General features: G+C 48.8%; 1 protein-coding gene across 1 annotated transcript in view; it reads right to left on the reverse strand.

Annotated features, from left to right (window-relative positions):
* The window catches only part of PIK3AP1 (phosphoinositide-3-kinase adaptor protein 1), a 76161-nt gene that overhangs the window by 10722 nt on the left and 38043 nt on the right, over window positions 1-27396 (reverse strand). Inside the window, exons 7-13 of the mRNA XM_015425883.1 lie at window positions 23199-23395; window positions 17883-18072; window positions 10261-10335; window positions 7859-8041; window positions 6190-6255; window positions 5462-5667; window positions 3743-3815 (exon numbers count right to left, since the gene is read on the reverse strand). Coding sequence (XP_015281369.1) covers window positions 3743-3815; window positions 5462-5667; window positions 6190-6255; window positions 7859-8041; window positions 10261-10335; window positions 17883-18072; window positions 23199-23395 — 990 coding nt within the window. The remainder of the gene's footprint in view (window positions 1-3742; window positions 3816-5461; window positions 5668-6189; window positions 6256-7858; window positions 8042-10260; window positions 10336-17882; window positions 18073-23198; window positions 23396-27396) is intronic.

A 27396-nucleotide genomic window follows, 5' to 3' on the forward strand; every position in this document is an offset into this window, starting at 1 on the left:
CTTTCCCTATTTGTTGCAATAAATATTAAGAGCTTTTTCTCCCCACTGGCAGTTCACTAGTGTTGTTCTTTTTGGGCTTGGGGACACATGAGTCATGTTTGTGGTATGTAAGCAAAAGTAGCTTGTCCTATTTTAACATCTGATAGGGCATGTACAGAGAAAGAGACAGAGGATTTGCGTTTTTCCCATTTCTTTTGGTATCCCTTGCTCAATTTGGTGCTGTGCTAAAAGTATGCTTGTAAACATTTTCTTTTTAATAAATACTTTATAACTTTTGATGCTGGTTTTGGCTCTCTGTACCACATAGACCTCCACCATCTTGGACATACTATTTTAAAAGGCGCACTGGGGGGAGGCAGGCAGTTTACAAGTGGCTATTCCTCCAGGGGTGCGCAAGGCAGTAAATGGCCCCCGTGGTGATCAGGCGCTGGGCAACGGGAGACACAGAGGCAAGGCCTCAGAACTTGGAAGGGAAGCCTGATCCTCCCACTGGGCAATTCCATACAATGGCCAGGTGGTGGCAGCGAGCTACCCGATGGTGGAAGAAAAGCCTCTCCGGAGATTGAGAAAAACCTAGGAGGGCAGGGTGGAATAGGGCCTGCAAGTCAGAGCAGGCGTGTTCCACCACACCATTTGAGATCACATACATTTAAACATTGGAATGAATGCCCCATTAGCATATCCCTTGGTGTGTGCAGCTGAAACTGTAACTGCAGGGCTGTTTGACTGGCCCAGGTGGAGTGGCTCACCCACTCCTTGGGGAACCATGTGCAGTTCCCTGAGCCCTGCCTGCCCCCCACTGCATTAGCTGGTCCTGGCCAATGTTCCCTCTAAGCCGCACCGTCTTGTGAGCAAAAATTCTACTTTGTGAGCTACTGGCATTAAAGTTGTGAGCGAGTGATTGGGCTACTGCATAAATCAGTTTGCCCTGGAGCCCTCCTTCCTGAGCCAAGACAAAAATATGTGAGCTGGAGGCTAAAAAACTGTGAGCTAGCTCACACTAACTCAGCTTAGAGGGAACACTGGTCCTGGCCCCAGGAACTTCTGATGGTGGCTGCTGCCCGCACAAAGGTCCTGTCTTGAGCCCACTTTCCTGCTGCGCTGCTACCAGCTGAGATGGAAAGTGTCCCAGAATGGATTTACCACCCCCACCCCCGCATGTGGTGGAGATGTGGTAGGGCTGTAAAATTTTGGAAAACAGTAACAATTATGTTAGCGAAAGGGATAGATGATGGTGTTATTGGTACTCCAGAACTTTTCCTGTTCACGTATGTAGTTCCTATCCCAAAGAAATGTAGAACATTTCTGGGATACATTATAACTGGTGTACATTATATTTGGGTACATTATATCAGGCGGAGACTGACCAAGAGATAACTCAATGAAAATGTCGAGACAGTGTGTATTGCAATAAAAAAAGACCAATGCTATGCTGGGGATTATTAGGAAGGGAACTGAAAACAAATCAGCCAGTATTATAATGCCCTTGTATAAATCGATGGTGTGACCTCATTTGGAATACTGTGTACAATTCTGGTCACCACACCTCAGAAAGGATATTATGGCTTTGGAAAAAGTGCAGAAAAGAGCAACTAGATTGATAAAAGGGTCAGTAGAGGGTGGTACACAGTGGGGTACCGCAGGGATCAGTACTTGGTCCACTGCTTTTTAACTTGTTCATTAATGATTTGGAGTTGGGAGTAAGCAGTGAAGTGGTTAAATTTGTGGATGATACGAAGTTGTTCAGGGTGGTGAAAACCAGTGAGGATTGTGAGGCACTCCAAAGGGATCTGTCGAGGATGGGCAAGTGGGCGTCAACGTGGCAAATGGGGTTCAATGTGGCCAAGTGCAAAGTGATGCACATTGGAGCCAAAAATCCTAACTATAAATACACATTGATGGGATCTGAACTGGCAGAGACTGATCAAGAGAGAGATCTTGGAGTCGTAGTAGATAACTCACTGAAAATGTCGAGACAGTGTGTGACTGCAATAAAGAAGGCCAATGCTATGCTGGGGATTATTAGGAAGGGTATTGAAAACAGATCAGCCGATATCATAATGCCCCTGTATAAATCGGTGGTATGACCCCATTTGGAGTACTGTGTACAGTTCTGGTCACCACACCTCAAAAAGGATATTATAGCATTGGGAAAAGTGCAGAAAACGGCAACTAGATTGATAAAAGGGTTAGAACCCTTTCCCTATGAAGAAAGGTTAAAGCGCTTGGGGCTCTTTAGCTTGAAGAAACGACAACTGAGGGGTGACATGATCGAGGTTTACAAGATTATTCATGGGATAGAGCAGGTAGAGAAAGAGGTACTTTCCTCCCTTTCTCACAATACAAGAACTCGTGGGCACTCCATGAAATTGCTGAGCATTCGGGTTAGAATGGATAAAAGGAAGTACTTCTTCACCCAAAGAGTGATTAACGCATGGAATTCACTGCCACAGGAGGTGGTGGCAGCTACAAGCATGGACGGCTTCAAGAGGGAACTGGATAAGCATATGGAGCAGAGGTCCATCAGTGGCTATTAGCCACAAGGTGACAGATAGGAACTCTTGGTCTGGGGCAAGTGATGCTCTGTCTTCTTGGTGCTTGGGGGGGTCAATAGGGGGAGGGGCTTCTAGTGTCCTGGCCCCACTGGTGGTCCTGATGACACCTGGTATTTTGGGCCATTGTGTGACAGAGTGTTGGACTGGATGGGCCCTTGGCCTGATCCAACACTGGCTTCTCTTATGTTCTTATCTGCTGCAAGGTTAGTGTTTGTTAGATTTTGGAAGCAAAAGAATTCCAATGCTTAGATCTTTTGTAGATAAAATTTAGAATTTTATATGTATATAAAGTTATCCGCACCACAGGAAAATTAAGCCTCTACAAACATTAATCTTATTTGGTCTCAAGCCCATATGGAACAGTTAATGTGATGCGATTTTACTTTATACCTAGAAGATTCATTTTTTTACCTCTGTACATCTTGACTGCTATAAAACCATGTATGAATACCTATCTCTGGAAAATCTTAAGTTGCATTATATGAGCAAAACTACAGAAGGGACTGTGCCAGTGAGGTGCTAGTGTCAGTCTTTTGTGGGCAGTCTTGATAGGTTAGTGCTGCTAGAGCAAGAAAGTCCCGCCCCACACAAGTCTTGAGGGAGCCCGCTGGTCCCTCTGTGCTAAGTTCGCAGGGATGGGCAGAGGGGGCACTGGCTATCTAGGAGAACTGAACGCCACTCAACCCTGCTGGCTGCATCCTGTGGGCACCAAGCTTGTCAGAAAGTTGGTGGGGACCACAGTAAATCAGAGCTTATTGAAATGGAAGGATTTCCCCCTGGAAGATCAGGAGGACTGGCAAGCAACCAGGCTTCCCTTAGGCAGCGTGTGGTTCCCTTCCTTCTTCCCAGGAGATGTGAGAGAGAGGTATTCTGTTGGGCTCTGCCTCCGGGGGCAGCTATTTTGAGGTCTTTAAAAGACTGTGGACCCCTGGTTACCTCAGGCCATTCTTAGCATGACGCGCAGCCACACACAACTCAGTGATCTGTGCGCAGTTCTTAATGCAGTCCTGACGAGGAGGAGGTGGGAGCGGGAGCAGGCACAGGAAGTCCCCCGTGAATATCTCGCTATGCAGCTCTCGGGAGAGGCGGTCTTGCTGACCAGCCCCAGGCCTTTCACGGAGCAGGCAGCCCGTTCTGGCTGCTCTTGGCTGGATCACAAGCTCTCCCGGCTATTTAAAGGCAGTTACCTGAATGTTTGCCTGCCTTTTGCTTTTCCAGTTGCCGCCGTGTGATGCTGTCACGTAATCTTTTCAAGTTGTCCTGAAAATGCAAAATAGTGTTTTCAGGAACTTGGATAAATGCGTATCTCTCTTCACAAGTGCTTACCAAATTGGTAAGATCGAGCTAAGTTCAGGAAAGATAAGTGACTTGGGCAGCACCATGCAGGTTTTTAGAAGAGCAATTCTGGTGGTCAAGTAGGAAGATCCGACGTAGCAGGTTATAAGCTGCTCCCCAAGGCCCCCAGTCCACCTTTTATTTCTTTGAAGGTAACAGCGTTCCATGCACCTTGGCGTTTAGTTATGCTGGCCACATGACCGAGGAAACGTCTTCGGACAGCGCTGGCTCTTCGGAGATGAGCAACACCCGCTACAGTCAGATTCGACTAGCTTTCGAGCAAGGGAAACCTTTACCTTTACTTTACCCACCCTTTCCTTTTGGGTCAAGGCAGTTCTTCTGAACGTAGAGATCTATTCCTGCCCCTTATGCTTTTAAATGTATTTATTTATTTAGAACATTATTATGAGTTTTTACCTAATTCGGGTCCTTAAGGTGATGAACAACTGAAACCATTAAAACAGCTTTTTAAAAACACACATCTTAAAATCAATCAAAAGCAACAACACAGCAAAACACGTGAAATGCATCGTGACTAGTCGTCTCCCAGTGTCTCCTCTATATACTGTTGGGTGTTACAAGTTAAAAACACTTCAGTATTTACAGGGTTAATGTTTGTTAAGTCACATGTTTGTTTGTAACCAATCTGCTTAGACAATAGGATGCCCAGGAACTTTGGAGCTAGTTTGCTGGTCTGATTGGAAACCAAGGTGTCAAGCATTAGCATTTTATGGCTTCTCTTCCCGTTCTTTGTTCTGACTAGAGAAGGAGACGCCATTCCGGCTCTTCCTGTTTTACCCTTTAGCTGTAAGGATGTAGGCATATTTGCTCTTTGTTATTTTCATATCCTGTGTACCTTTTCCCCATGTTAGCTTTATAGTAAACTTTTATATTTTAATACACACCATGGACTCAGTCTCTTAATACTCTGCTGACTGACTAACTTAAAAAGAATCCCATCATATACAGATACTGGACCTGTTTCCTGCTTGTGGGGGAGCCCCTTCCCCTCAAAAAAATGCTTGTGCAGCTGCTCAGGTCTGCCAGTTTTGAACACCTATCCAAGCCCAGGAGACGTTTTGCAGTCACATTTGTTGTAGCTAATGGGGGGCCATTCTGCATGCGCCTGATGACTACTTTCCCCCACCATTCTTGGTCACCAAGAAGGGCATGTGGTGGCCCTTTGTTAACCTGTAGTGCATTTGCGCACTGACCTGGGTGGCCCAGGGAAGCCGAATCTTGTCAGGTCTCAGAAGCTCAGCAGGGTCGGCCCTGGTTAGTCCTTGGATGGGAGACCGCTCAGGAAGTCCAGGGTTGCTACACGGAGGCAGGCAAGGGCCAGCCACCTCCAAAGGTCTCTTGCCTTGAAAACCCCACCAGGGGTCACCATACGTCAGCTGCAACTTGATGGCATTATTTGTACTTTGCTCTTTAAAAACACTTTCCATAGAGACTACTGGCAAAGTGTTTCCTGTCTAAGCTGAGACACCAGAGAGGTAGACAAAGACCTGTGCGTGTGTGGGAGATTCAACACCGACGTCTATGCCCGGAAGCACTTTCTGACCACACACCTGCTGGAAACGAAATGAGTCTGATCTCTTTTTCTGGTTCAGCTGCCACTCTTTGAAATGCAGGACAGCTTCATCCACAGTCAGCATCCCCAGCTTCACTTGCTCCTGTAGCGTGATCAGCTGCCTTTGCCCTGGAGTCTTCATCCCAGCAAATGGATCGTATATACTGGGCTGGGAATGAACCCGCTGACATCCGGCTGCTGACTCTGGGAAAGAAGAGTCCCCAAGCCACTAGTAAACATGCACTGTTTGTGTTCCTTGTATAATCTTGATCTACAGTTTAATATCCTTCTATTATTGGCCTTCTACCTCTACACAGCTAACCCTGGAAGACCCCAAGTAAAGCTAATAGTAGGAGCAGAATAGTAGGGGATGAGGTCTACAACATTAAGTTGTCTGAAGAAACTCTTCCCTGTCCTCACAGGGATCCATTTGTTACCTAGGAAGAGGCACAAGACCTTCTGTAATTCAAGAGCAGAAACCAGGAAGAAAGAAGGGTTAGGAGAAAGTTTTGTCAAGCAGGTAAAAGTATCGTGAAGATTAACAAGAATACGTTGGACATGAAAGAAAAAATGAACAGTCTTGCTACTGTCCAGCACACCAAACAACTAACCCCTGAATTACATAGTTGCTTTTGCAGACAGAGCTTTTTCACTATGACGAAAGTAACCCCCCCCCCCGCAACAAGTCTACTGGGCCATGCACGGAACACCCTAATTCTGACTCACCTTTCCTAAGGTTCTCTGAAGACACATAGAGATTCCCAGGCTTCTCTCGGTCTTTCCCTGCAAATACTGGACAAAGACAAGTTATTCAAGACATGAGTCAATGCTGCAGAATCATACCAGCCTTCAAGCCCACCAAAGTCAAGGGAATGAACTAGTCGGCTTGTTGTGGACCAGTGGTGAACCTCAGTCCCCCAACTGTGCAGCCCACGGACTGCAGAGTATGACAGATGGGCTAATCATTGCATGAGGTCACAGTCTGACGGCCAGGACTAGGGCAAATGAGATCACTACTGCAGCCCATGGAAATCAAAACTACAGAACATCTAGGAAGCTGAAGGGTCTAAAGGAGAAAGGAGCCGGGCATTTTGTCCTGGATCCCATCTAGCAAATCGTGCAAGAAAACCACAAGACCTCCAAATATGAATCAGTCCAAACTCAACATCATCAATGTGTTTGAAGGGACTCTTCCCTGCCCTCGTGGTGATTCGTTGTTAAGATGACAAAGAGGCACGGAGAACCGCACAATAAGGCATAGCAGGTGCTAAGCAACCGCCTAAGCACCAAAACCCACATCAGCGATAAGTCACAACTGAGCCAATATCCCCTCTAAGCTGTGGAGTCTCGTGAGCCAAAATTCTGCTTCATGAACCAAAAGACCTACTAGGATTAAAGTTGTGAGCAAGCCTACATTAAAAAAAAATATTATTTCAGCAAAACATACTCTCCGTCACAAACAAACTCCACGCACCCAAACCAAAGGCTCTTTCCCATGTCAAAAGCCCCTCACAGGACGATTTTGTGGCAGGGTCACAAGATCTGAAGATACAGCGAAGGATAAAAGAGCTTTGCAGCACATCATCCACCTGGGGCACACATACAGGTGATTTATGCTGTAGCAGATCCAGGGTCATTTCCTGCTCACAACAGAAACCCCAATTCAACCAAGGGCAACAACCAGGCAACCAAGAACAAAAGGTTAATCCCGCATTTCAAGCTAAACAATCAGCACCAGGGCTATTTTTGGGACAGGAACGCACAGGAACGGAGTTCCGGCTGGCTCCCAAGTTGGCCACGCCCAGCAGGAACTCATTAGCATAACAGGCCACAGCCAACAGCAGGAACTTATTAGGATTGGCTACATTAGGGGTGTGTGGCCTAACATGCAAAGGAGTTCCTGCTACAAAAAAAGGCCCTGGGTTTGGACAACAAACAAGGTAGACAGAATAACAAGCAAAAGGTGGGTGTGGCTGGATAACCACACTTCTGGTAACATGGGGGTGCGGCCTAATGTGCTAATGAGCTGTGCTGGCAGGGGTGTGGACTAATATGCTAATGAGTTCCTGGTGTTGGGTGTGGCCTATTATGCTAATGAGTTCCTGCTGTTGGGTGTGGCCTATTATGCTAATGAGTTCCTGCTGGGCTTTTTCTACAAAAAGAGCCCTCAGCACACATCATAAAGTAAAGTTTAGGATGAAGGTGGCTGTACAACTGTTCCATAGCAGTATTCCTCACCATTGTGGTCAACCCTAAACGTATCTACTTGAGTGGAAGTATCATGACGACTCCAGGGGAACTCATGCAACAGCCCCTCGCAAGCAGGAGTCATGAGGGCTTCTCCCCCAGCCCCTCCATTTTGCAGCCAGATGGTTCTTGGGCCTTATAAAGTCACCTTTATAAATGTAGGATTCCTTGTCCTGCTGCTTGGTGGGGTCAGGTCTCGGCACAGGAACTGGAGGTCTGTTGAGCAGTTCGGAAGGAGAGCTGTTCTGCTCCACGGTGTGATACACATCTTCTTCATCATCACACAGGTGGTAGATATCACCTTTGTATTCCGGATCCACCACGCTTACACCTAGGAAGCAAATTACTACTAGAAGGAAAGCCCTGCAGAGGTTGGCCTATCGGTTGCTGGCCTGAATGAGCTTGTGGAGGATTGGCATAGCTGACTCTCTACAGCCATCAACGAGATCGCTCCCCGGCACCCTCGGCACTCCCGCTCTAGGCTGGCCCCCTGGTACACCCAGGAGTTGTGACTCATGAAGCGGAAGCTGAGATGGCTAGAGAGACGGTGGCGCCGTGCTCGCAATGAGGCAACAAGTGCATCCTATAGGACGTTTATGAGATCCTATGAGATGGCAGTCAAAGCCGCAAAGAGAGAGTTCTATGCAGCTACGATTGCGTCCACGAGCTCACACCCAGCCCAATTGTTTAGAACAATTCGGTCTTTAACAGCTCTGCCACAGGGCAGACCAAATGCTAGGGAATTGGACATTGGCTGCGAGGCATTTGCGAGCTATTCCGCGGATAAAGTCTTGGCGCTCTGCCACAACCTCCCTGCCACAGTTGGTACAGTGAGCAAACGCAAGGCCCCTTGCATGTCTTCGATTTGGGGGTTGGATTGCTTCAGCCCGCTCAGCCTGGAGGAAGTCGACAGGTTGCTCGTGTCTGTATGCCCAACCACATGCAGCCTCGTGCCCTTCCTGGCTCATTAAAGCGGGCCACGGGGGGTTTCGAGGTGCCCTACGGGAGATTGTCAACAAGTCCCTCTCTGAGGGGCGGTTCTCGGGAGCACTCAAGGAAGCGATGGCCCGTCCTCTCTGGAAAAAACCAACTCTGGATCCGGCCGAATTGGCCAACTATCGTCCGGTTTCCAATTTGCCCTGTTTGGGCAAATTAATCGAGAGGGTGATGACAATACAGTTACAGGGCTTCTTGGATGACGCTTCCGTCCTAGACTCCTTCCAGTCTGGCTGGCATGGGATGGAGACCGCGCTGGTCGCCCTTACAGACGACCTCCCGAAGCATCTGGATCGAGGTGGTTCGGCACTATTGATGTTGTTAGACCCGTCGGCAGCGTTCAACACGGTCGGCCACCAGTTGCTGACCCACCGCCTCGCCGACGTGGGGATACAGGGGCTTGCCTTACAATGGGTTGCTTCTCTTCTCCAGGGTCGGGGACAAAGGGTGGTGCTAGGGGAACAGCAGTCCTGGAGTCACCTGCTTGAGTGTGGTGTGCCTCAGGGGGCGGTGCTTTCCCCGATGCTGTTTAACATCTACATGCACCCCCTTGCCCAGATTGCTCGGAGGTATGGGCTGGGATGTCACCAGTATGCAGATGACACCCGGCTCTATCTGATGTGGGCCGGCCGGTCAGACTCCAGTCCGGAAGATCTGAACTGGGCATTGCAAGCCGTGGCTGGTTGGCTTATACTGAGCCGGCTGAAGCTAAACCCGGTGAAGACAGAGGTCCTGCACCTGAGTTGGGGCGGCTTGGGGATGGGGATCCCTCTCCCGACCTTCGACGGGGCACCATTGGTGCCAGTGCTGGGGGTGAGGAGTTTGGGAGTGCTCCTGGATCCCTCCTTACCTATGGAGGCCTAGGTGGCAGCCACTGTTAAGTTGGCCTTTTACCACCTCCAGCTGATTCAGCAGTTGGTTCCCTTCCTCGACCGCAATCAGGCTGCCCACCCTGGATAGTGCAGAGTACTTGTGCCGTTCCAGAAGGTGAGGAGCGTGGGGGTGATCCTGGATGCCGCGCCTTCTCTGGAGGCCCAGGTCACCCACAGGGGCCAGATCTGCCTTTTACCACCTTCGCCACACCTGGCAGCTGTCTCCCTAGGACAGCTCCCCCCGGGGATTTTGCTCATTAATATGTCAACCTGCCTGTATGATTCTCTTCTGTCATTTGGACTGTCAGAGAACGGACCAAGGGAGAAGGCGAGAGAAAGTTAAAACAGTCCTTGAAATGTTTTCTGGGGATGGTGCTGCAACATCAGAGCAATCGGGGTTGAAACTGCTGCTTGTGGAGATAGTTAAGATGACTGGACCAGCCTCACAATACGTAGGAGCAAAAACGCCACCATTCCTACCTTGATCAGCTCAAGGACTCCTGGGGCTAAACACACACTTTGATTTGCCCCCTTCAAAAGCGAGGCCTCAAAAGGTTAGAACAGGCACAAACTGGAACACACTCTGGACCGGCTACGTATGAGGTTGGCGGGCTCTCCTTGCCTGGGGTTGGATGAGAAGGTTAAAAAAACCCACCCATTTTCTTTCCTCACTTGTGCTCACCTTCCAAGAACCTGCGCATCATGTAGTCCTTTGTCATCCGAGGGTTGCTGGCATCCGACTGGAGCATTTCTACATCTAGAAAATTGAAATATATTCACTGCATTATTTCAAAAGAATTATTTTCATTTTATATGTTTCATTTTATATGTCAATAGCAGTTGACATTAATAAGCTTGTTAACCAACGTTTAAGCACTGTTTGTGACAATATGAAAATTGGCCTAGAATTTCAATTCCCCCCCCCCATTGCTACCTTCCAGAGCATATCAGATCTATATTTTCTTAATTTATATCTCCGTTTTCTCTCCTTTGGGGACCCAGAGCATCTTACATTGTTCTCCTCCACTGTATCCTCACAACAACCCTGCAAGGGAAGTTAAGCCGAGAGTGTATGAGTGGCCCAAGGCCACCCAGTGAGCTCCCATGGCACTCCGACCGGGGGGCCCCACATCTCAACCAAGGGGCCCCAGCACGGTACCCCCGGGCCCCACGGTCTCCGCCAAGACCTCTCCTAGCACTCAGGAAGTGTTTTCTAAGGAAGTGAGAGGGGCAATGTGGGGCTTTTGCCCAGGAAGGTTTCTGAGGGGCCGTGCATATTTTTAAGAACACAGCACAAGGATCTTCACAGTGTGACTGAGCTCCGGCAGCCATTTTGTGGCCGTGTCAGAATCCCAAAGGTGCCCGGAAGGCTGGAAAAGGTTGGGGGTCCATGTTCTAAACACGCCTGGCTTCTACCGGACTCAGTTCAGAAAGCTGCCTCCAATAATCTGTGTCTCTGCAGCAAATCGCATACAAGTTGTAAGAAGTGTTACCCACACATTTTTAATCTGAATCAGGACTCTGTCCCAACCGGTAAATAATTAATTAACACTTACTTGGAGTCAAGCTTCAGTAACAACAATAAAATCAACCTTATCAGTTTCTCATATTTCACGACCCTGTGCATTCTTTAAAAGCTTGCCCGATCGTCTTCTAGAAGGCTGACCCCTCATGAAAGACCACTGGAACGCACGGCGACACATCACACGGGAGAGTCACACTTCAAAACAGTTGCACTCCCCACATGAATCACGTTACCCACAGAGAAGATCTCCATACCAGGTCTACACATTCATGATAGTTATATGGAGACTCTCTACATAGTCTGGGCAAACCATATAATAAGGAGTAAAGGTTGATTAAAATGTGAAATTCGCTGCCAGATGTTGTAGTGATGACCACAGGAATAAACAGCTTTAAAGGGGGATTAGACAGATTCATGGAGGAGAGGTCTTATCAGTGGCTGCTAGCCATGGTGGCTGAGGGGAACCTCCACCTTCAGAGGCACTAAAGCCTCTGAATCCCAGAGCCAGGAGGAAACATCAGGGGAAGGCCTCGGCCTCTCTGCCCTGTTGTTGTCCCTCCAGAGGAATTGGTTGGCCACTGTGTGAGACAGGAGGCTGGACTAGATTGCCCATTGGTCTGATCCAGCAGGGCTCTTCGTATGTTCTTATGGAGGGGAGAGCTATTATGGCCTGTCTGGTTCCTGTCACCCTCTCCTGGTGCTTTGCCAGGCAGAGTTCCAGTTTCAAGTGTACATACCAGGTGTTGGGGACATGCAAGAGGTTGGGGCTTACGCCAGTGTCTCATTCACTCTGCAGTCTATTCGTCTGTGGTCCTGAACTCCTAGAGATGGTCTCAGACTTGGCACTGAGGTCCCTGCAGTTTTAGTACTTGGAGACTTCCCATCCTGAGGCCCCCCTGGTAAGCTTGACTGGGGACATGTTGGCCTCCATAGCTACTATGGGAGTATCCCAGAACATATTAGATTCCATCCCTATGGCAGGTCTTATGCTCATTTTGGTTTTCTGCACTGAGCAAGTGCAATGTCATTCAGGAATGGAAGAAACCCCCAAGATCCCAAACAATGAGATGGTGAGCAATGTTCCCTCTAAGCTGTGGAGTTTTGTGAGCAAAAATTCTGTTTTGTGAGCTACCGGCATTAAAGTTGTGAGTGAGCAATTTGGCTATTGCATAAATCAGTTTGCTCTGGAGCCATCCTTCCTGAGCTAAGACAAAAAGGTGTGAGCCGGAGGCTAAAAAACTGTGAGCTAGCTCGCACCAACTCAGCTTAGAGGGAACACTGATGGGGAGGTATGACTAACGGGTACTTGAACACATGCATCTGCCTTGTACTGGTCCATCAGAGTCCGTATTCTCTGCTTTGACTGGCAACAACTCTCCAAGGTCTCAGGAACCTATGACTCCATCCTTAACTGGATATGCCAAGGGCTGAACTTTGGACCTTCAGCAGGCAAAGCAGACACTGTGACGCTTGACCACACACCCCACACACCTGAAACCTGTGCAGGGGGACTGATTAGGATGGGTCCTCTTTTGGAGGCAGACGGCTCTCTCTGTATAGAGGAGGGGAACAAACCTTCTTTACAGGCTACACTTGGACAGAGCACACAGGCTCTCCCCCACAGCAAAAGACCCTCTAGGGATGTTAGTTCAGAAGCACCCAGTGGGATTTATTTCCCAGAAAGCTTCTTTAGGGACTGCAGCACTCAGTCAGCAAAGGTCCCTTTCCAAAGAGCCAGTTTGGTGTTGTGGTTAAGTGTGCGGACTCTAATCTGGGAGAACCGGGTTTGATCCCTTACTCCTCCACTTGCACCTGCTGATGTGACCTTGGGTCAGTCACAAGCTCTGGCACAGCTGTCCTTGAAAAAGAGCAGTTTCTGTCAAGAGCTCTCTCAGCCCCACCCACCTCACAGGGTGTCTGTTGTGGGGAGGGGGAGGGAAAGGAGTTTTTCAGCCGCTCTAAGTGAAGGGCGGGGTATAAATCCAATCTCTTCTTCTTCTTCTTGCAGCCAGCTACTTCCTCTACACAGTGAAAGGCCGGCCTGGATGAATCACAAGCGGGAATTAAGATTGCTGGGGAAAACATCAACAGCCTCAGATATGCAGACGATACCACTCTGATGGCAGAAAGTGAAGAGGACCTCAAGAGCCTCTTGCTCAGGATAAAAGAGGAGAGCGCAAAAGTGGGCTTGAAGCTCAACATCAAAAAAACTAAGATCATGGCATCTGGCCCCATCAGTCCTTGGCAAATAGAAGGGGAAGTCGTGGAAGTAGTGACAGACTTCACATTCCTGGGATCCCAGATCACCGCAGACGGTGACTGCAGCCATGAAATTAAAAGACGCCTGCTCCTTGGGAGGAAAGCGATGGTGAACCTAAACAGCATGATAAAAAGTAGAGACATCACCCTGCCAACAAAAGTCCGCATGGTCAAAGCAATGGTATTCCCAGTAGTCATGTATGGCTGCGAGAGTTGGACTGTAAGGAAGGCCGAGCGCTGAAGAATAGATTCTTTTGAACTATGGTGCTGGAGAAGACTCTTGAGAGCCCCTTGGACTGCAAGAAGATCAAATCAGTCAATCCTAAAAGAAATCAACCCTGACTGTTCCCTGGAAGGCCAGATAATGAAACTGAAGCTCAAATACTTTGGCCACCCAATGAGAAGGGAGCACTCACTGGAGAAGACCCTGATGCTGGGAAAGATTGAAGGTCAAAGAAGATGGGGACGGCAAAGGATGAGATGGTTGGACAGTGTCATCGAGGCAACGAACATGAAATTGAGCAAACTCCGGTGGAAGGACGGCGGAAGACAGGAGAGCCTGGCGTGATGTGGTCCACAGGGTCGCGAAGAGTCGGACTCAACTGTGTGACTGAACAACAAAAATGAAGTGGCAATGTGTGCTGTGGTTCTGTCCGGGATGACATTACTGGTGGCTTGCAGTCCATCCGCATGTGGGATGTTGGTGTACAGAGCCTCAACATCCATAGTAGCTAGAGTTAGGGTTAGGGTTGTCCGGAAGTTTGTCAATGGACTGTATTTTTCTGAGGAAGTCAGTAGTGCCTCGTAAACAGCTGGGTGTGCTGATGGCACAGGGCCTGAGGATAGAGTCCATATATCCTGAGACTCCTACCGTGATTGTGCCAATTCCTGAAACAATGGGTTGTCCTGGTTACCTGGTCTGTGGAATTTGGGTAGTAGGTAGAGTGTTCCTGGCCGGAGTTCCTGGGTGTGTCCATATGGATACATTCTTGCATATCCACGGTCAGTATCTTTAATATTGCATTGAGTTCTCTTTTGTATTTCTGGGTTAGGGTGTGAGGGTTAGGGTTCTATAGAATGCTGTGTGAAGAAAATCTTGGGGCTACCAGCTTGCGTACCCTATGCAGCTATGTGCCTGGAGACAACCCAAAGACGGTTAATTACTATGGCATGTGGACCATAACCTTTAAATTTTGGCTGCACCTTCATTTTAGATGTGGCCCAAACAGTCTTGTGGTACACATGTTAACAGAATCACATCTATCGACTTGGTTGATTAATATAGGGGGGGGTGGAATTCTATAATTGGCTTTAGTTTTGCTGATTTGGTACTTCTGTCTGAGCAGAAGGCTTTTTCCTTACTCAGACAAAGACTCCTTGATATAGAGGCGCAAGATCTGAGAAGACTTGCGCACAGACATTGCTCTCCCTTGAGTATGGGACTCTCTTTCAGCCACGTTTCCTCAGGACATCTGGCAAGACTGATTCAGCCCCATCTTCGTAGGGCTTTCATGCTAGCTCGGTTTGACATCCTCCCCTCAGCTGTTTTATCGGGAAGGTGCAAGAAAATCCCCTATAAAGATAGACTGTGCCCATGTGGGATGGGGGAAATTGAATCTATTGGACATCTGCTTTTGTACTGGACTATAAGGAAGGCCGAGCGCCGAAGAATAGATTCTTTTGAACTATGGTGCTGGGGAAGACTCTTGAGAGTCCCTTGGACTGCAAGAAGATCAAATCAGTCAATCCTAAAGGAAATCAACCCTGACTGTTCCCTGGAAGGCCAGATAATGAAACTGAAGCTCAAATACTTTGGCCACCCAATGAGAAGGGAGCACTCACTGGAGAAGACCCTGATGCTGGGAAAGATCGAAGGTCAAAGAAGACGGGGATGGCAAAGGATGAGATGGTGAGACAGTGTCACAGATGCAATGAACATGAAGTTGAGCCAACTTCAGAGGACAGCAGAAGACAGGAAGGCCTGCCGTGATCTGGTCCATGGGGTCACGAAGAGTCAGACTCGACTGTGCGACTGAACAACAACTGTAAATTCCACTATGAGATCCGTGTTTCTTATATTGAACCTGTGATGGACCCCCTTTTGGGCCAATCTGATGAGTATAAAATTATTTCTTAATTGTCTTCTCATAATATAGAAATTCTTGAACCTGCAGGAAGTTTCTTTTATGAGGTATCTAGGAGGAGAGGCTCATATTAAGGCAATTCGGAATGTGCTACCACCACCACCACCCCCGGCTATCTTGAGGCTCTATGCTGCACGCTGTATTTTATCTCCTATGCCAATAAAGGTACTGTATTTGTTTGTCGAATGCTGTGCTGGAAAGTAGTCTCCCTGCCTCCTCTGTGGAGTTAGAGGCCTGTCCATGATCACGACTGCTCCTCCTTTGCCAGCTTCCTTGATTATGATGCCAGAATTATTTTTGAGGCTCTTTATGGCATCTCTTCCTGCATGGCTGAGATTCTGCGTTAAGGGATGCTAAGTATTCTGTGCACCCGGAGCAGCAAAAACAGGGAAATAACCCCCCCCCTGCTTCCCTCCCCCCCCCCCCCACGCCGCCGCCAGTGCTCTTTTGGCCTAGGAACCGAAGGGCACAACAGCATCCCAAGCTCAAATGGGCTCGCTCTGTTTTTTTTTTAATCCCTGCTGCCCTGTGGCTGTGGAGAACACTCTGGCTGCATCTAGATTACTGCAAGGCGGTCTTCCTGGAGCTGCCCTTGAGAAGTGTTCAGAAACGTCACCTGGTACAGAATGCTGCAGCCAGGACTGGAGTGGGTTGTAGGGACCAGATGGCTTCGGTCTTGGCCCAGCTACACTGACTCCCAATTTGTTTATGGGCACAATTCAAGGTGCTGGTAATGACACTGGAGTGACTTGTTGGGACCACCATGCCTTAAGGACCGCCTATCCTTTGGTGATCCCGCCCGGGCACTGTGACCATCTCCAGAGGCCTTGCTCCGGACACCCCTGCTGGCGGAGACTTCCTTGCTGGTCCCCCCTCCAAGTACCCACCAGGGCTGACCCTGCTTAGCTCCCGGGATCTGATGAGGCTGGGCTAGGCCTGGGCTGTTGTGGAAACCTCATCGCAAAGCCTTACGGAGGAGCAAAGAAATAAACGAATGGATGCGAAGATGTGCGACTGACACCGTGACCTCTTGAGAAACACCACCAGGAGACCAAGGCGGCTGGCAAGCAACATTAAAACTACCCATGCAGCAGGGGTGAGGGCAGTTTTGAGTGGAGAAATGGCTGCATCGCCTTTTCCACGCTTGCTGCTTCTCTGAGACAGCGCCCCTCTCAAGTTTTCGTGTCCCCGCCCCTGAGGTCCCAGACACAGGTTTCTGACAGCAAAGATGCCACCAAAACTACGTGGGGGAGGGGAGTGAGGTTTGGGCCGGCGTGGGCAAAGGGGGCAGGGGGAGAGCGAAGGACACACCCGGCAGTGCTTCTCCGCTCAGAACCCTCTCACTTCCCTAGGAAAAGCAGGTGTCCCAAGTTTTTCTTCTGTGACGGTGTGTGTGTGTGGCACCTCTAGAGAGTCTAAAAAAACGAGAAGTCCCCAAAGCAGCTTGGAAGGTTTCGCCAGATCTAATAACAGGGACTTTCCATCCCTGAGACCCAGTGGATTGTGATGGAGAAAGAAATCTTTGAAGCAATGAGAGTATGAGAAGAAGTGGCGGCTTCGGCTGACGCCCTGAGGTCTGAAGGTTCCAAAACCTCCCTGCAGCCTCCAGGCACAGATGCAGAAAGAGGAGGGGGCAACAAGTGGAGCCAAAGGTCCCGTGTGGAATGGACTGCCACTTTAACAAATACACGGAAAGACAAACCACTACGGAAGGCCGACGTGGTGACAAGGACAGCTGAAGGGGATGAGCAGAAAGGATCACAGGCAGGCGTCCTGGAAGTCATTTAAAACCACACTCGCATCATGACCCAAGAAAGGGGACAAATAAGTCCCTGGAGATGCCAACATGGCTAACTAATGAAGTCAAGGAGATTATCAGAAGCAATATAACTTCCTTGTTCATGCTGATGAGGGAAGCACACACACTGGCGCAAACCAAATGTAAACTCAAGACGGCTGAGGCGCAAATTAACGGCTAACCCGAGAAAAACAGAAGTATCGGCAGCAGGAGGCCCACTCAGAGGGCCGGTGTGGTCGGAGCCTCCCGCTCAGCCGTGGAAGCTGGCCAGGCGACCCTGGGCCCATCGCACCCTCTCCGCCTAGCCCTAGCCCTCCTTGCAAGGCGGTGGTTGTGGGGGCTGAGTAGAGGAGGGGGCACCGACGTGAAAAGCGGCTTTGGGTCCTCAATCAGGGAGAAAAGTGGGCTATAAATGAAAAAGAAGCTGCAGACCCAAGACCTTTCTGGCCCAGAGTCCAGTGGCTGTTCCAGGACACACAGCCCATGCGCCACCCTTCATGCGCCAGACTGCTGCTCGGCCTCACCGAGGGAGGCCTTGGGGGCAGGCTCCACCGCAAGGAGCCGAGCCCCGTACTCACACAAGTCTTCTGGGGCGCCAGGGACCAGGCCCGCCATGGATTCGTAGAGCTCCTCGTCGCAGCCGGGATTCAGAGAACACTTCATCAGTAGGTCAGTGGAGCGGTGAGCCATGGACTCGTAAGTGGAGTCGTCCTCCGTCCCCTCCATCAACTGCTCCTTTATGTGGCTCTTCAGCATGTCCGCCGTCTCCTAGGGAAGGGAGAAAGCCGGAAGGAAGGAAGGACCCCCTGTGAGGCGGCAGCAACGGCCAGGGCACCAGGCAAGGCATTCTTACTCACCACCAGGGCTCCCTTCGAAGCCGTGGAGTCTTGTGAGCAAAAATTCTACTTTGTGAGCTACTGGCCTTAAAGCTGTGAGCGATTTGGCCGCTGCATAAATTAGTTTGCTCTGGAGCCCTCCTGCCTGAGCTGAGACAAAAATGTGTGAGCCAGAAGCTAAAAAACTGTGAGCTGGCTCACACTCACTCAGCTTAGAGGGAACATTGTGTCACCACCAGTCCAAAGCTCAGTCAGGCAGAATTCAGCCATCAAGTCCTCCTGGTTTAAAGGCAGCGGAGGGACACACACACACACCCGCCTCGCCCGTGATGACGAGGGAACAGGAGGACCGGGGGAGGACAGACAGCCTTGACGTGGGGGGCAAAATTGGAGCCCCCCCCCGCTTTTCAATAAAAAGGTGGCTTGTGTGTGCAAGAGAAGAAATTTTCAGCATACAAAGAGGCACAGGAGCCGAAACAGATCTTTATTTTTAACCTCTTTTGGCCACGGTCTAATGAAAACCTAGATTATTTTTTTTTAAGTCAGTGAGGTGAATCCAATCACCCTCTAAGTAGCCTTCCTCCGACTTAAGTAGCTCTTCCTTCAACACAAGAGTCACTTGTAGTGTGTTAAGGGCATCATCTCCAGCTTATGGTGACCCCATGAATGAGTGACCTCCAAAATGTCCTATCATCAGGGGTCGTTTCGTAGAAAAAGAGCTAGGGGAACTCATTAGCATAACTCATTAGCATATGCCACACCCCCTGACATCAAGGGCCCGGCGGTGGACCTGCAAGGCCGGCGGGAGTGTGAGGAAGCCCCGCCAAAGCCCTCAGTGGCTCCAGGCAGGCAGGAGTGGGGAGAGGCGGGGAGGAAGCAACTTACCCTCCCTCTTCTCCTGCCTCCTCCTGGCCGAATGAGGGCCGGAAGCGGGGCGGCTGGAAGTAGGGGGCGGGGCTTCATCATGTGCCCCGCCCCCCTGCACCTCACCCGGGGGAACTGCGTTCCCCCGCGTTCCCCCCCGAAATGACCTCTGCCTATCATTAACAGAAGAGAGGAGAAAAGATTGGATTTATACCCTGCCCTTCACTATCCGAAGGAGTCTCAGAGCAGTCTGCAAACGCCTTTCTTTCCTCTCCCCTTAACAGGTACCCCGTGAGGCAGAAGAGCTCTGACTGAGGACTGCCCTTGAGAGAACCCCTCTGAGAGAACTTGTGACTGACCCACGGTCACACCAGCAGCTGCATGTGGAGGAGTGGGGGAATCAAACCCGGTTCTCCTCTTAAAATAGCGTGTCCAAGACAGTGGACTTATTTTGACATATGTATTGCTTTACAACTGTTGACCTCATAACCTTAGCTTGTTATTTAATTCTGTTTTCCCATATCTTAAACATCTTCACGATGTTACATGTCAATTTGGTGTTCCGCCCTTTTGGACCTTACCTGCCATTCCACTGTGTTTGGGAAAGTGAATGAAGCCTGAATGAAACTTTTGTGAGCGGGAGGGAGGGGCCCACAAGAGGGGGGGCATTTAACAGAGGCCAGAGAACAGCTGGGGGCTCCCGCAGTGATGGGGGCAAGAGGTGAACTTTGGAAGAAGGAAGGGGGAGGGTCAGAACTCCAGAGGGGCCTCCCTGGAGGCTTCCCAGGACTCAGGTCGGACTTGGGAGTGGGGGGGGGGGGCAACACTCTGTGTCACACAGTGGCCAGAAATACCAGTGCCATCAGGAGGTCCACCAGTGGGGCCAGGACACTAGAAGCCCTCCCACTGTTGCTGCTCCATATGCTTATCTAATTCCCTTTTGAAGCTGTCCATGCTTGTAGCCGCCACCACTTCCTGTGGCAGTGAATTCCATGTGTTAATCACTCTTTGGGTGAAGAAGTACTTCCTTTTATCCGTTCTAACCCGACCGCTCAGCAATTTCATGGAGTGCCCACGGGTTCTTGTATTGTGAGAAAGGGAGAAAAGTACCTCTTTCTTTACCTGCTCTTTCCCATGCATAATCTTATAAACCTCAATCATGTCACCCCTCAGTCGTCGTTTCTCCAAGCTAAAGAGCCCTAAGCGCTTTAACCTTTCCTCATAGGGAAAGTGTTCCAACCCTTTTATCATTCGAGTTGCCCTTTTCTGCACTTTTTCCAAAGCTATAATATCTTTTTTAAGGTGTGGTGCCCAGAACTGCACACAGTATTCCAAATGAGGTCTCACCATTGATTTATATAGGGGCATTATTATATTGGCTGATCTGTTTTCAATACCCTTCCTAATAATCCCCAGCATAGCATTGGCCTTTTTTTATTGCAGTCACACACTGTCTCGACATTTTCAGTGAGTTATCTACTACAACTCCAAGATCTCTCTCTTGATCAGTCTCTGCCAGTTCAGACCCCATCAACGTGTATTTATATTTAGGATTTTTGGCTCCAATGTGCATCACCTTGCACTTGGCCACACTGAACCCCATTTGCCATGTTGACGCCCACTTGCAACATGTTGACAGCTTTGAGGATGGGGGTGGAGTTTGGATGCAGATTGCAGGAATGATCACAGAGGAGAGGGAAATACTAGAGTCATGCAGATGCTCCTTGGTTTCTGATTCAATATGAGAAATCCACAGATTTCTGCTTGATCTACATGCCGGGGAACCCTGTGCCCACTGACAAGAGCAAAAGAAAGAAAAGGTGGGTGGGGAGGGGCCAAGCCAGGATAATTGCCGGTTGTTGGATGTTACAAGTTAAAACACTTCTATTTCAGTATTTACTGGGTTAATACTGTTTACTAAATCACATGTTTGTTTGTAACCAATAAGTTTAGAGAGCTAGAAAGCCCAGTAACTTCAGATCTAGTTTTGTTGTTCTGATTGGAGACTAGAGTGCCTAGTATTAGCATTTTATGGCTCTTTGTCCTGAGCAAGAAGAAGTTAGTCTCCATTACTCTTCTGCCATGTTCTGTCTAGCTGTAAGGATGTAGGCATATAGCTCTTTGTTATTTTACATCCCGTATACCTTTTCCCCATGCTAGGTTGTAGTAAACTTTTATATTTAAACACACCATTGACTCTGACTCTTTAATACACTGCTGACTGCTGATTACTCTACTGATTAACTTTAGAAATTAATAAGAATAACCCAATACCGGTGCATTCTACAGACGTGGTGCACTGTGGATTAAGTGACTGTGCAGGGTTGCCAGCCCTGTCCCCGCAAATGCTGGGAGGATGTGACATCACTTCTGTGTCACGCTCAAGGGATTCCTCCTAACCTCCACCGTAGAAGGACCCTACGGATACAGGGAAACTCCCACAGCGTCACTGTGGAGACTGTTTTTTCTTCCACTCCTTAGTTTCTCTGGGGCAGGGCTTGACTGGCTGTGGGTGTTCAAACGACAAGGCTATTCCTAGGGTGAGAAAGGGGTTCATCCCACTCGTGCCCTTAGGTCAGTCAGTTTTAGTTTCTTTAACAGTCCTCTTTCCCCAGGTAACTGTTGCTTTTGCAAAGCGGGAGGGGAATCTCCAGCAGTAGTCTTGGCAAGCGACAGTTTGAAGGAAACCACGACAGTTCGAAGTGGTATAAAATCTGTGTCGGTCTGTAGGTCCTAGATATGGCAGGAGGACTCAGAGGGGAGCCGCACTGCTTGCCCTCGTTTGTTTAGGAGCACAAGGATTTCCACTTACACGAAGCTCATTTGTCCCAGCGACACCACCCACACAGTGCCCTGTGCCCATCCTGTGCACATGCGGATCTTTTACCACTCTAGAGCGTCTGCCCTCGCCAGCATGGGAGCGCTTCCTCCGCCAAGCAAGGCGTCTCGTTTCCTCTCCAGCAGCGCATCTCTTATAACTCATTAATGTTGGGATTGTTCTAAACACTGGTTTTTAACATTTTATTTCACTTAATGCATGCTGCATGAAGAAGTGAACAGTGACTCGTGAAAGCTCACAGCCTACCACAAAGTTTGTTAGTCTTTAGAGAGCCAGTTTGCCAGTTTTGTGTCGTGGTTAGAAGCACAGACTCTAATCTGGGAGGACCGGGTCTGATTCCCCACTCCTCCTCCACATGCAGCTGCCGGAGTGACCTTGGGTCAGTCACAAGTCCTCTCGGAGCCGTTCTCTCAAGGGCAGTTCTCGAGAGAGCTCGCTCAGCCCCCCCACCTCCCAGGGTGTCTGTTGTGGGGAGGGGAGGGGAAAGGAAGACTGTAAGCCGTTATGGGACTCCTTCGGGTAGTGAAGGGCCATGGGGTATAAATCCAATCTCCTCTTCCTCTCCCTCTCCCTCTTCTTCTTCTTCTTGGTGCTACTGGACTCTTGCCCTTTTCTACTGTGTGCTGCATGCCTCATTGAAGCCCATCTCTGTCCTGAGTCAAATAAGCACCAGCAACCTTCTCCCTTCCGGCACGTCATTCCCCGTCTCCTTCTTTGCCATCCATTAATGGGGGAAGGAATATCCCCAGAGGTGCTGGACCAGGGCTGACGTGAGTATGTGGAGACGAATACTTAGAACAGGGTGATAGCAGAAGTGTAGTTGCCTGCCAAACTCCCCCATTTGCATTGCACCTCTGAAACATTTTGGTCTTATGGGTTCCCTACCATGCTCCTAAGCATTAGGATTCTCTGAATACATTTTGTTCCTTTGCAACTCTACCTACTGATGGGGTCAAGGAGCTGCGGTGGCTCAAGTGGTTAAGACGCTGAACTGCAGGCTGTGGAAGGTCGGTAGTCCAGCAGTTTGAGACCCGAGTGTGCCGCATGACGGAGTAAGCTCCCGTCTCTAGTCCCAGCTCCTGCCAACCTAGCAGTTCAAAAGCAAGACATTGCAAGTAGATAAATAGGGACCACTTCGGTGGGAAGGTAACAGCGTTCCGTGCGCCTCGGCGTTTAGTCATGCCGGCCACGTGACCACGGAAATGTCTTCAGACAGCGCTGGCTCTTCGGCTTTGAAACGGAGATGAGCACCGCAACCCTAGAGTCAGACTCGACTGGCTTTCGAGCAAGGGAACCTTTACCTTTACTGATGGGGTCAAGTTGAGGGAAAACAGAAGGCGAATGATCCCTCTTACCACGTATTCATCAATGAACTGCCGGAGATCTCTGAAGCCCTCTTTCTCTGCAATGCTGTTGGGGTAGTGGCCATACTTGTTGGCGACACTGTAGGCTTGCAAGGCTCCCGGGCATGTCAGCAGCAGGGCTGTGAGGTTCTTCAGCCCATATTTTGCAGAAAAGTGCAACAGTGTGGGCAGCTCTTCATCCCTCTGACCTGTTTAAAGAGAGAGAGAGAGAGAGAGAGAGAGAGAGAGAGAGAGAGAGAGAGAGAGAGAGAGAGCGAGCGTAAACACACTCTCTCAGAATACACCCTAGAATTCACCCCCAATAATTCAACCAGTGGGAACGGGGGTGGGTGGGTGGGCACTCTGCGTATGAAATGGAGCCCAGCTGCAAGCTCATAGCTGGCAAAAGGAAAACCCCAGGAGATGAATCCTCTCTATCCCAGGTCCAGAGACCCTGAGGGCTGAGTTATGCAAATGGCTCTGGCCAGAGTAAGACAAAAGGCTTATCATCTAACACCCTGCTAGGCCATCACAACGAAAGGGACAGAGACTGAGAAATACAAACAGCCACATAGTTTTCCTTCCTCTAGAATCAGCAAGATCAGGACTGTTCAAAGGGGAGATTATAAATTCTCAGGACATGAGGAAGAAGCTCTCTTGTGGCCTGAGAGGTACAAACTTTTGTTGTTGTTGTTGTTCAGCCGCACAGTCGAGTCCGACTCTCCGCGACCCCATGGACCAGATCACGCCAGGCCTTCCGGTTGTAGTGTATTCAGATGCTGCCCTGAATATACTAGGATGAATGTGAAATCATCCCCATAGAAAAGCTATGTTAAGCTTCAGGCTTCGGCAGGGATTCGTGCCGAAGACATTGTGGCCAATCACATTTGAACTGTATGTAAGCGGGAAAGCTTATGATTGGTCTGTTATGCGAACAACCTGATAGGTTGAGAATTGTACAGTAGGTGTGGCTACATTAGCCCGGAATGTTTAAATACCGAGCAGCTGCAATGGACAAGCTGTTTGGGCTATGAGGAGTTGTACCGTGTTAGAGAAGTTGATTGTCGAGCTGAATAAACCTGAGTTTTTGCTGAAATCACTCTCTGACTAATTTGTTAAGTACGGACTTAACACCGGTCTTCTGCCGTCCTCTGAAGTTTGCTCAATTTCATGTTCGTTGCATCTATGACACTGTCTAACTATCTCATCCTTTGCCGTCCCCATCTTCTTTGACCTTCAGTCTTTCCCAGCATCAGGGTCTCCTCCAGTGAGTGCTCCCTTCTCATTGGGTGGCCAAAGTATTTGAGCTTCAGTTCAGGTACAAACTAGGAAGCACTAAATCGTTATCAAGAGACTCCATCTTGACTAATGTTGAGGAACAATAAAGGTCTTTTAAATGCTGAAACTTCAAGAATCACCAGCCTATCCTAATTTAACATCTTTTAGGATAAGCTTAACAGCTAGAGTCCAGTAGCACATTAGAGACCAACAAGATTTGGGGGGGAGGGGGGTAATAAGCTCCCTTTGTCCGATACTTGAAAGCTCAACCCCCAAAAGCTTGTTGGTCTGCCGTTCCACTGTTCAGCTACCCTCTGAAAGTAGGATAAGCTAGAAATGTGTGTTTTCATTTTTTTTTCCTTTGTATCTTTGCCTCAGTCTGATGTTTGTAGAGACCATGTGTACTCTTTTTTATTTTGGGGTGGGTTTTTTTTTTAGTTTTCTTATATTCTGAAAGCTCAAAGCCTGACCTTTGTGAACACACTACACCTACTCAGAGTCTTGCCATCTAAAGTGTGATAAAGGGGAGGGGGAGAACATAAGCTCACCATCCCTGGAGCATGATAGCGCAAAAGTGCAAAAGTGTGATAGATTATCTCCGTGTTAGGTAATAATAAAGATGAAGCAGGAGGTGTAGAAGCTGGGCAGAGCCTTTAAACGGGCATTGTAGATACAGAGCCTTGATCTACAAATCCACCTAGCAGGAGAGACATTCGTTGGTGGCAGTGGTTACTACCCAGCGAGACGCTAATAACCGCCAGACCCAGGTTGGCAGAAGAACTTTTCTGATCTCCTGGTACACCCAAGGCAACGAAGCGAGCCTGGCCATTCTTTCACAGTCTCCATCAGTATCTTGAGGATACTGATGTCTGCCACAGAATACCACCATATTGCAAAGGATTCTGTTCACACACAGCAACAACCCTGGCCTCTCCTTTTTGTCACTGTGTGAACTGAGAACACAATCCGGGCTCCTGCCTAACAGGACTTTGTTTCAGTGCCTGCACCTTGGTAGGGAGGCCTGCCTCACAAATAAGACGGTTACTTTGGGTCCACAATTCATAAAATGTGTCAAGAGAAATGAGATTCAGAGAGGACTTGAGACCTCCCTGACTGTCCATCCCCCAACCCAGCCTACCTACTGGCTGAAACAGGGGTGTAAAACTCATTTGTTATGAGGGCCGGATCTGACATAAATGAGTCCTTCTTTATTTATTTATTCATTTTATTTATTTTATTCAATTTATACCCCGCCCTCCCTGCAACGCCGGGCCATGCGTGTCATAAAATGTAATTCCAGGTAGCGGGGGTATAAACCTTATAAAGGACACAAACACAAAGTGTTTTCTTTACTTAAAATAAAAACATGCCTAAAACGTTAGCTCTCCTGCAATGTTTTCAATGTTTTGTTTATTTAACAGTGTCTGATAACTGACCCCTCATGCTCTGAATTACTGCATCAAAAAGTCTGTGCTGTTGCAATCCTGAGTGTGCTGTTCAGGTGTGCATCTGTAAGCTGCAAACCTACGATGATGCAGCAGCAGCAGAACTGGAAGAAGAAGCAGAAGACAGCCGGTTCCACTGCAGGCCTGATAGGAGCCCTCCGGGGGGCCTGATCCGGGCCCCGGGCTGAATGTTTGGCACCCCTGGGCTAAAAGAAGTTGAAGGGAAACTCCAGGAGAACGGCCTCTCCCCTCAAGTTTTACTGTATTCTGGGTCCATGCCCTACAATCAGACAGGGCACAGATACAGCAATATCCAGTTATTCTGCAGCATGCCAAATGTTTTCCACCAGCAGGTTATCTTAGATCCCTTGAGACCTCCGAGTGTCGGAGAACCTTTACCCTGGCATGCCCTTCAGCCCTCCTGCAAGGCAGATATCATTGTGTCCCACTCTCTCAGCGGCTGTGTCCATGTCATACAGGGAAAGCAGAGCCTGTTGAACCTGCTGCATTGCCCATTCTATGACATTTGACATCAGTATACTGCCCCAATCCTGTCAACTATACCAGGATATGAACAACTTTATGTCTCTCTCCTCCTTGCAGACTCCTCTCAGGAGATAACCAACAAAGTTGGCAAATTTTGCCTACGGGTGTGTAGGATACGCAAGCGGCTGACTGAGTCCCAGTAACTTTGTCAGCCTGTTGGAGGAGGGCTTTACTTTTCTTGTCTGTCCTCCCCTCTTAATATCTGTTTGTTGTTTTATGCTTGCCGCAGTGCTGTGTTTTATTATTTGCAGACTCTTTGGAGCTGATCTTGTATCAAAATACAGTTTCATACAAATAGTTATTTGTCCATCTGCTTTAAATGCTTAACTTCAAGACTGCCTCTCCCCATATGAGCCCCAGAGGACACTGAAGTCTGCAAATCAACATCTTCTAGCAGTCCCCGGCCCCAGGGACGTCTGACTAGCCTTGACTAAGGCCAGGGCTTCTTCAGCCTGGCGCCCACCTGGTGGAATGCGCTCCCATGAGAGATCAGGGCCCTGCGGGAGCTACTGCAGTTCCACAGGGCCTGCAAGACGGAGCTCTTCCACCGAGTCTTTGGTTGAGGTGGAGGACATCCCTCTTCTCTCCTGGCTGTTTGCCCTCCACAGTGGCCTGGATCCCAATATCGGGGTACTGCTGAATTTAAATAATCTGATTGATATCAGATGCTGTTTGCCTAGTATTTTAGGATTTCATTGTTTAAAGTTGTCTTTTTAATGGTTATTGTAATGGTATTATATTAAGATTAATGTAAACCACCCTGAGCCCGTCCATGGGGAGGGTGGTATATAAATCAAATAAATAAAAATGTTTTTAAAATACTTTTAAAAAATAGAAGCTGAAACTAGCACATTGTAGCAATAGGTTGTTCTAACATTCTAAGGCTATAAGAGCCACTTTGGTGTAGTGGTTAAGTGCGCGGACTCTAATCTGGGAGAACC

Source organism: Gekko japonicus, unplaced genomic scaffold (genome assembly GCF_001447785.1).
Source record: "Gekko japonicus isolate JY-2015 unplaced genomic scaffold, Gekko_japonicus_V1.1 scaffold2769, whole genome shotgun sequence".
Taxonomy (NCBI): Eukaryota; Metazoa; Chordata; class Lepidosauria; order Squamata; family Gekkonidae; genus Gekko; species Gekko japonicus.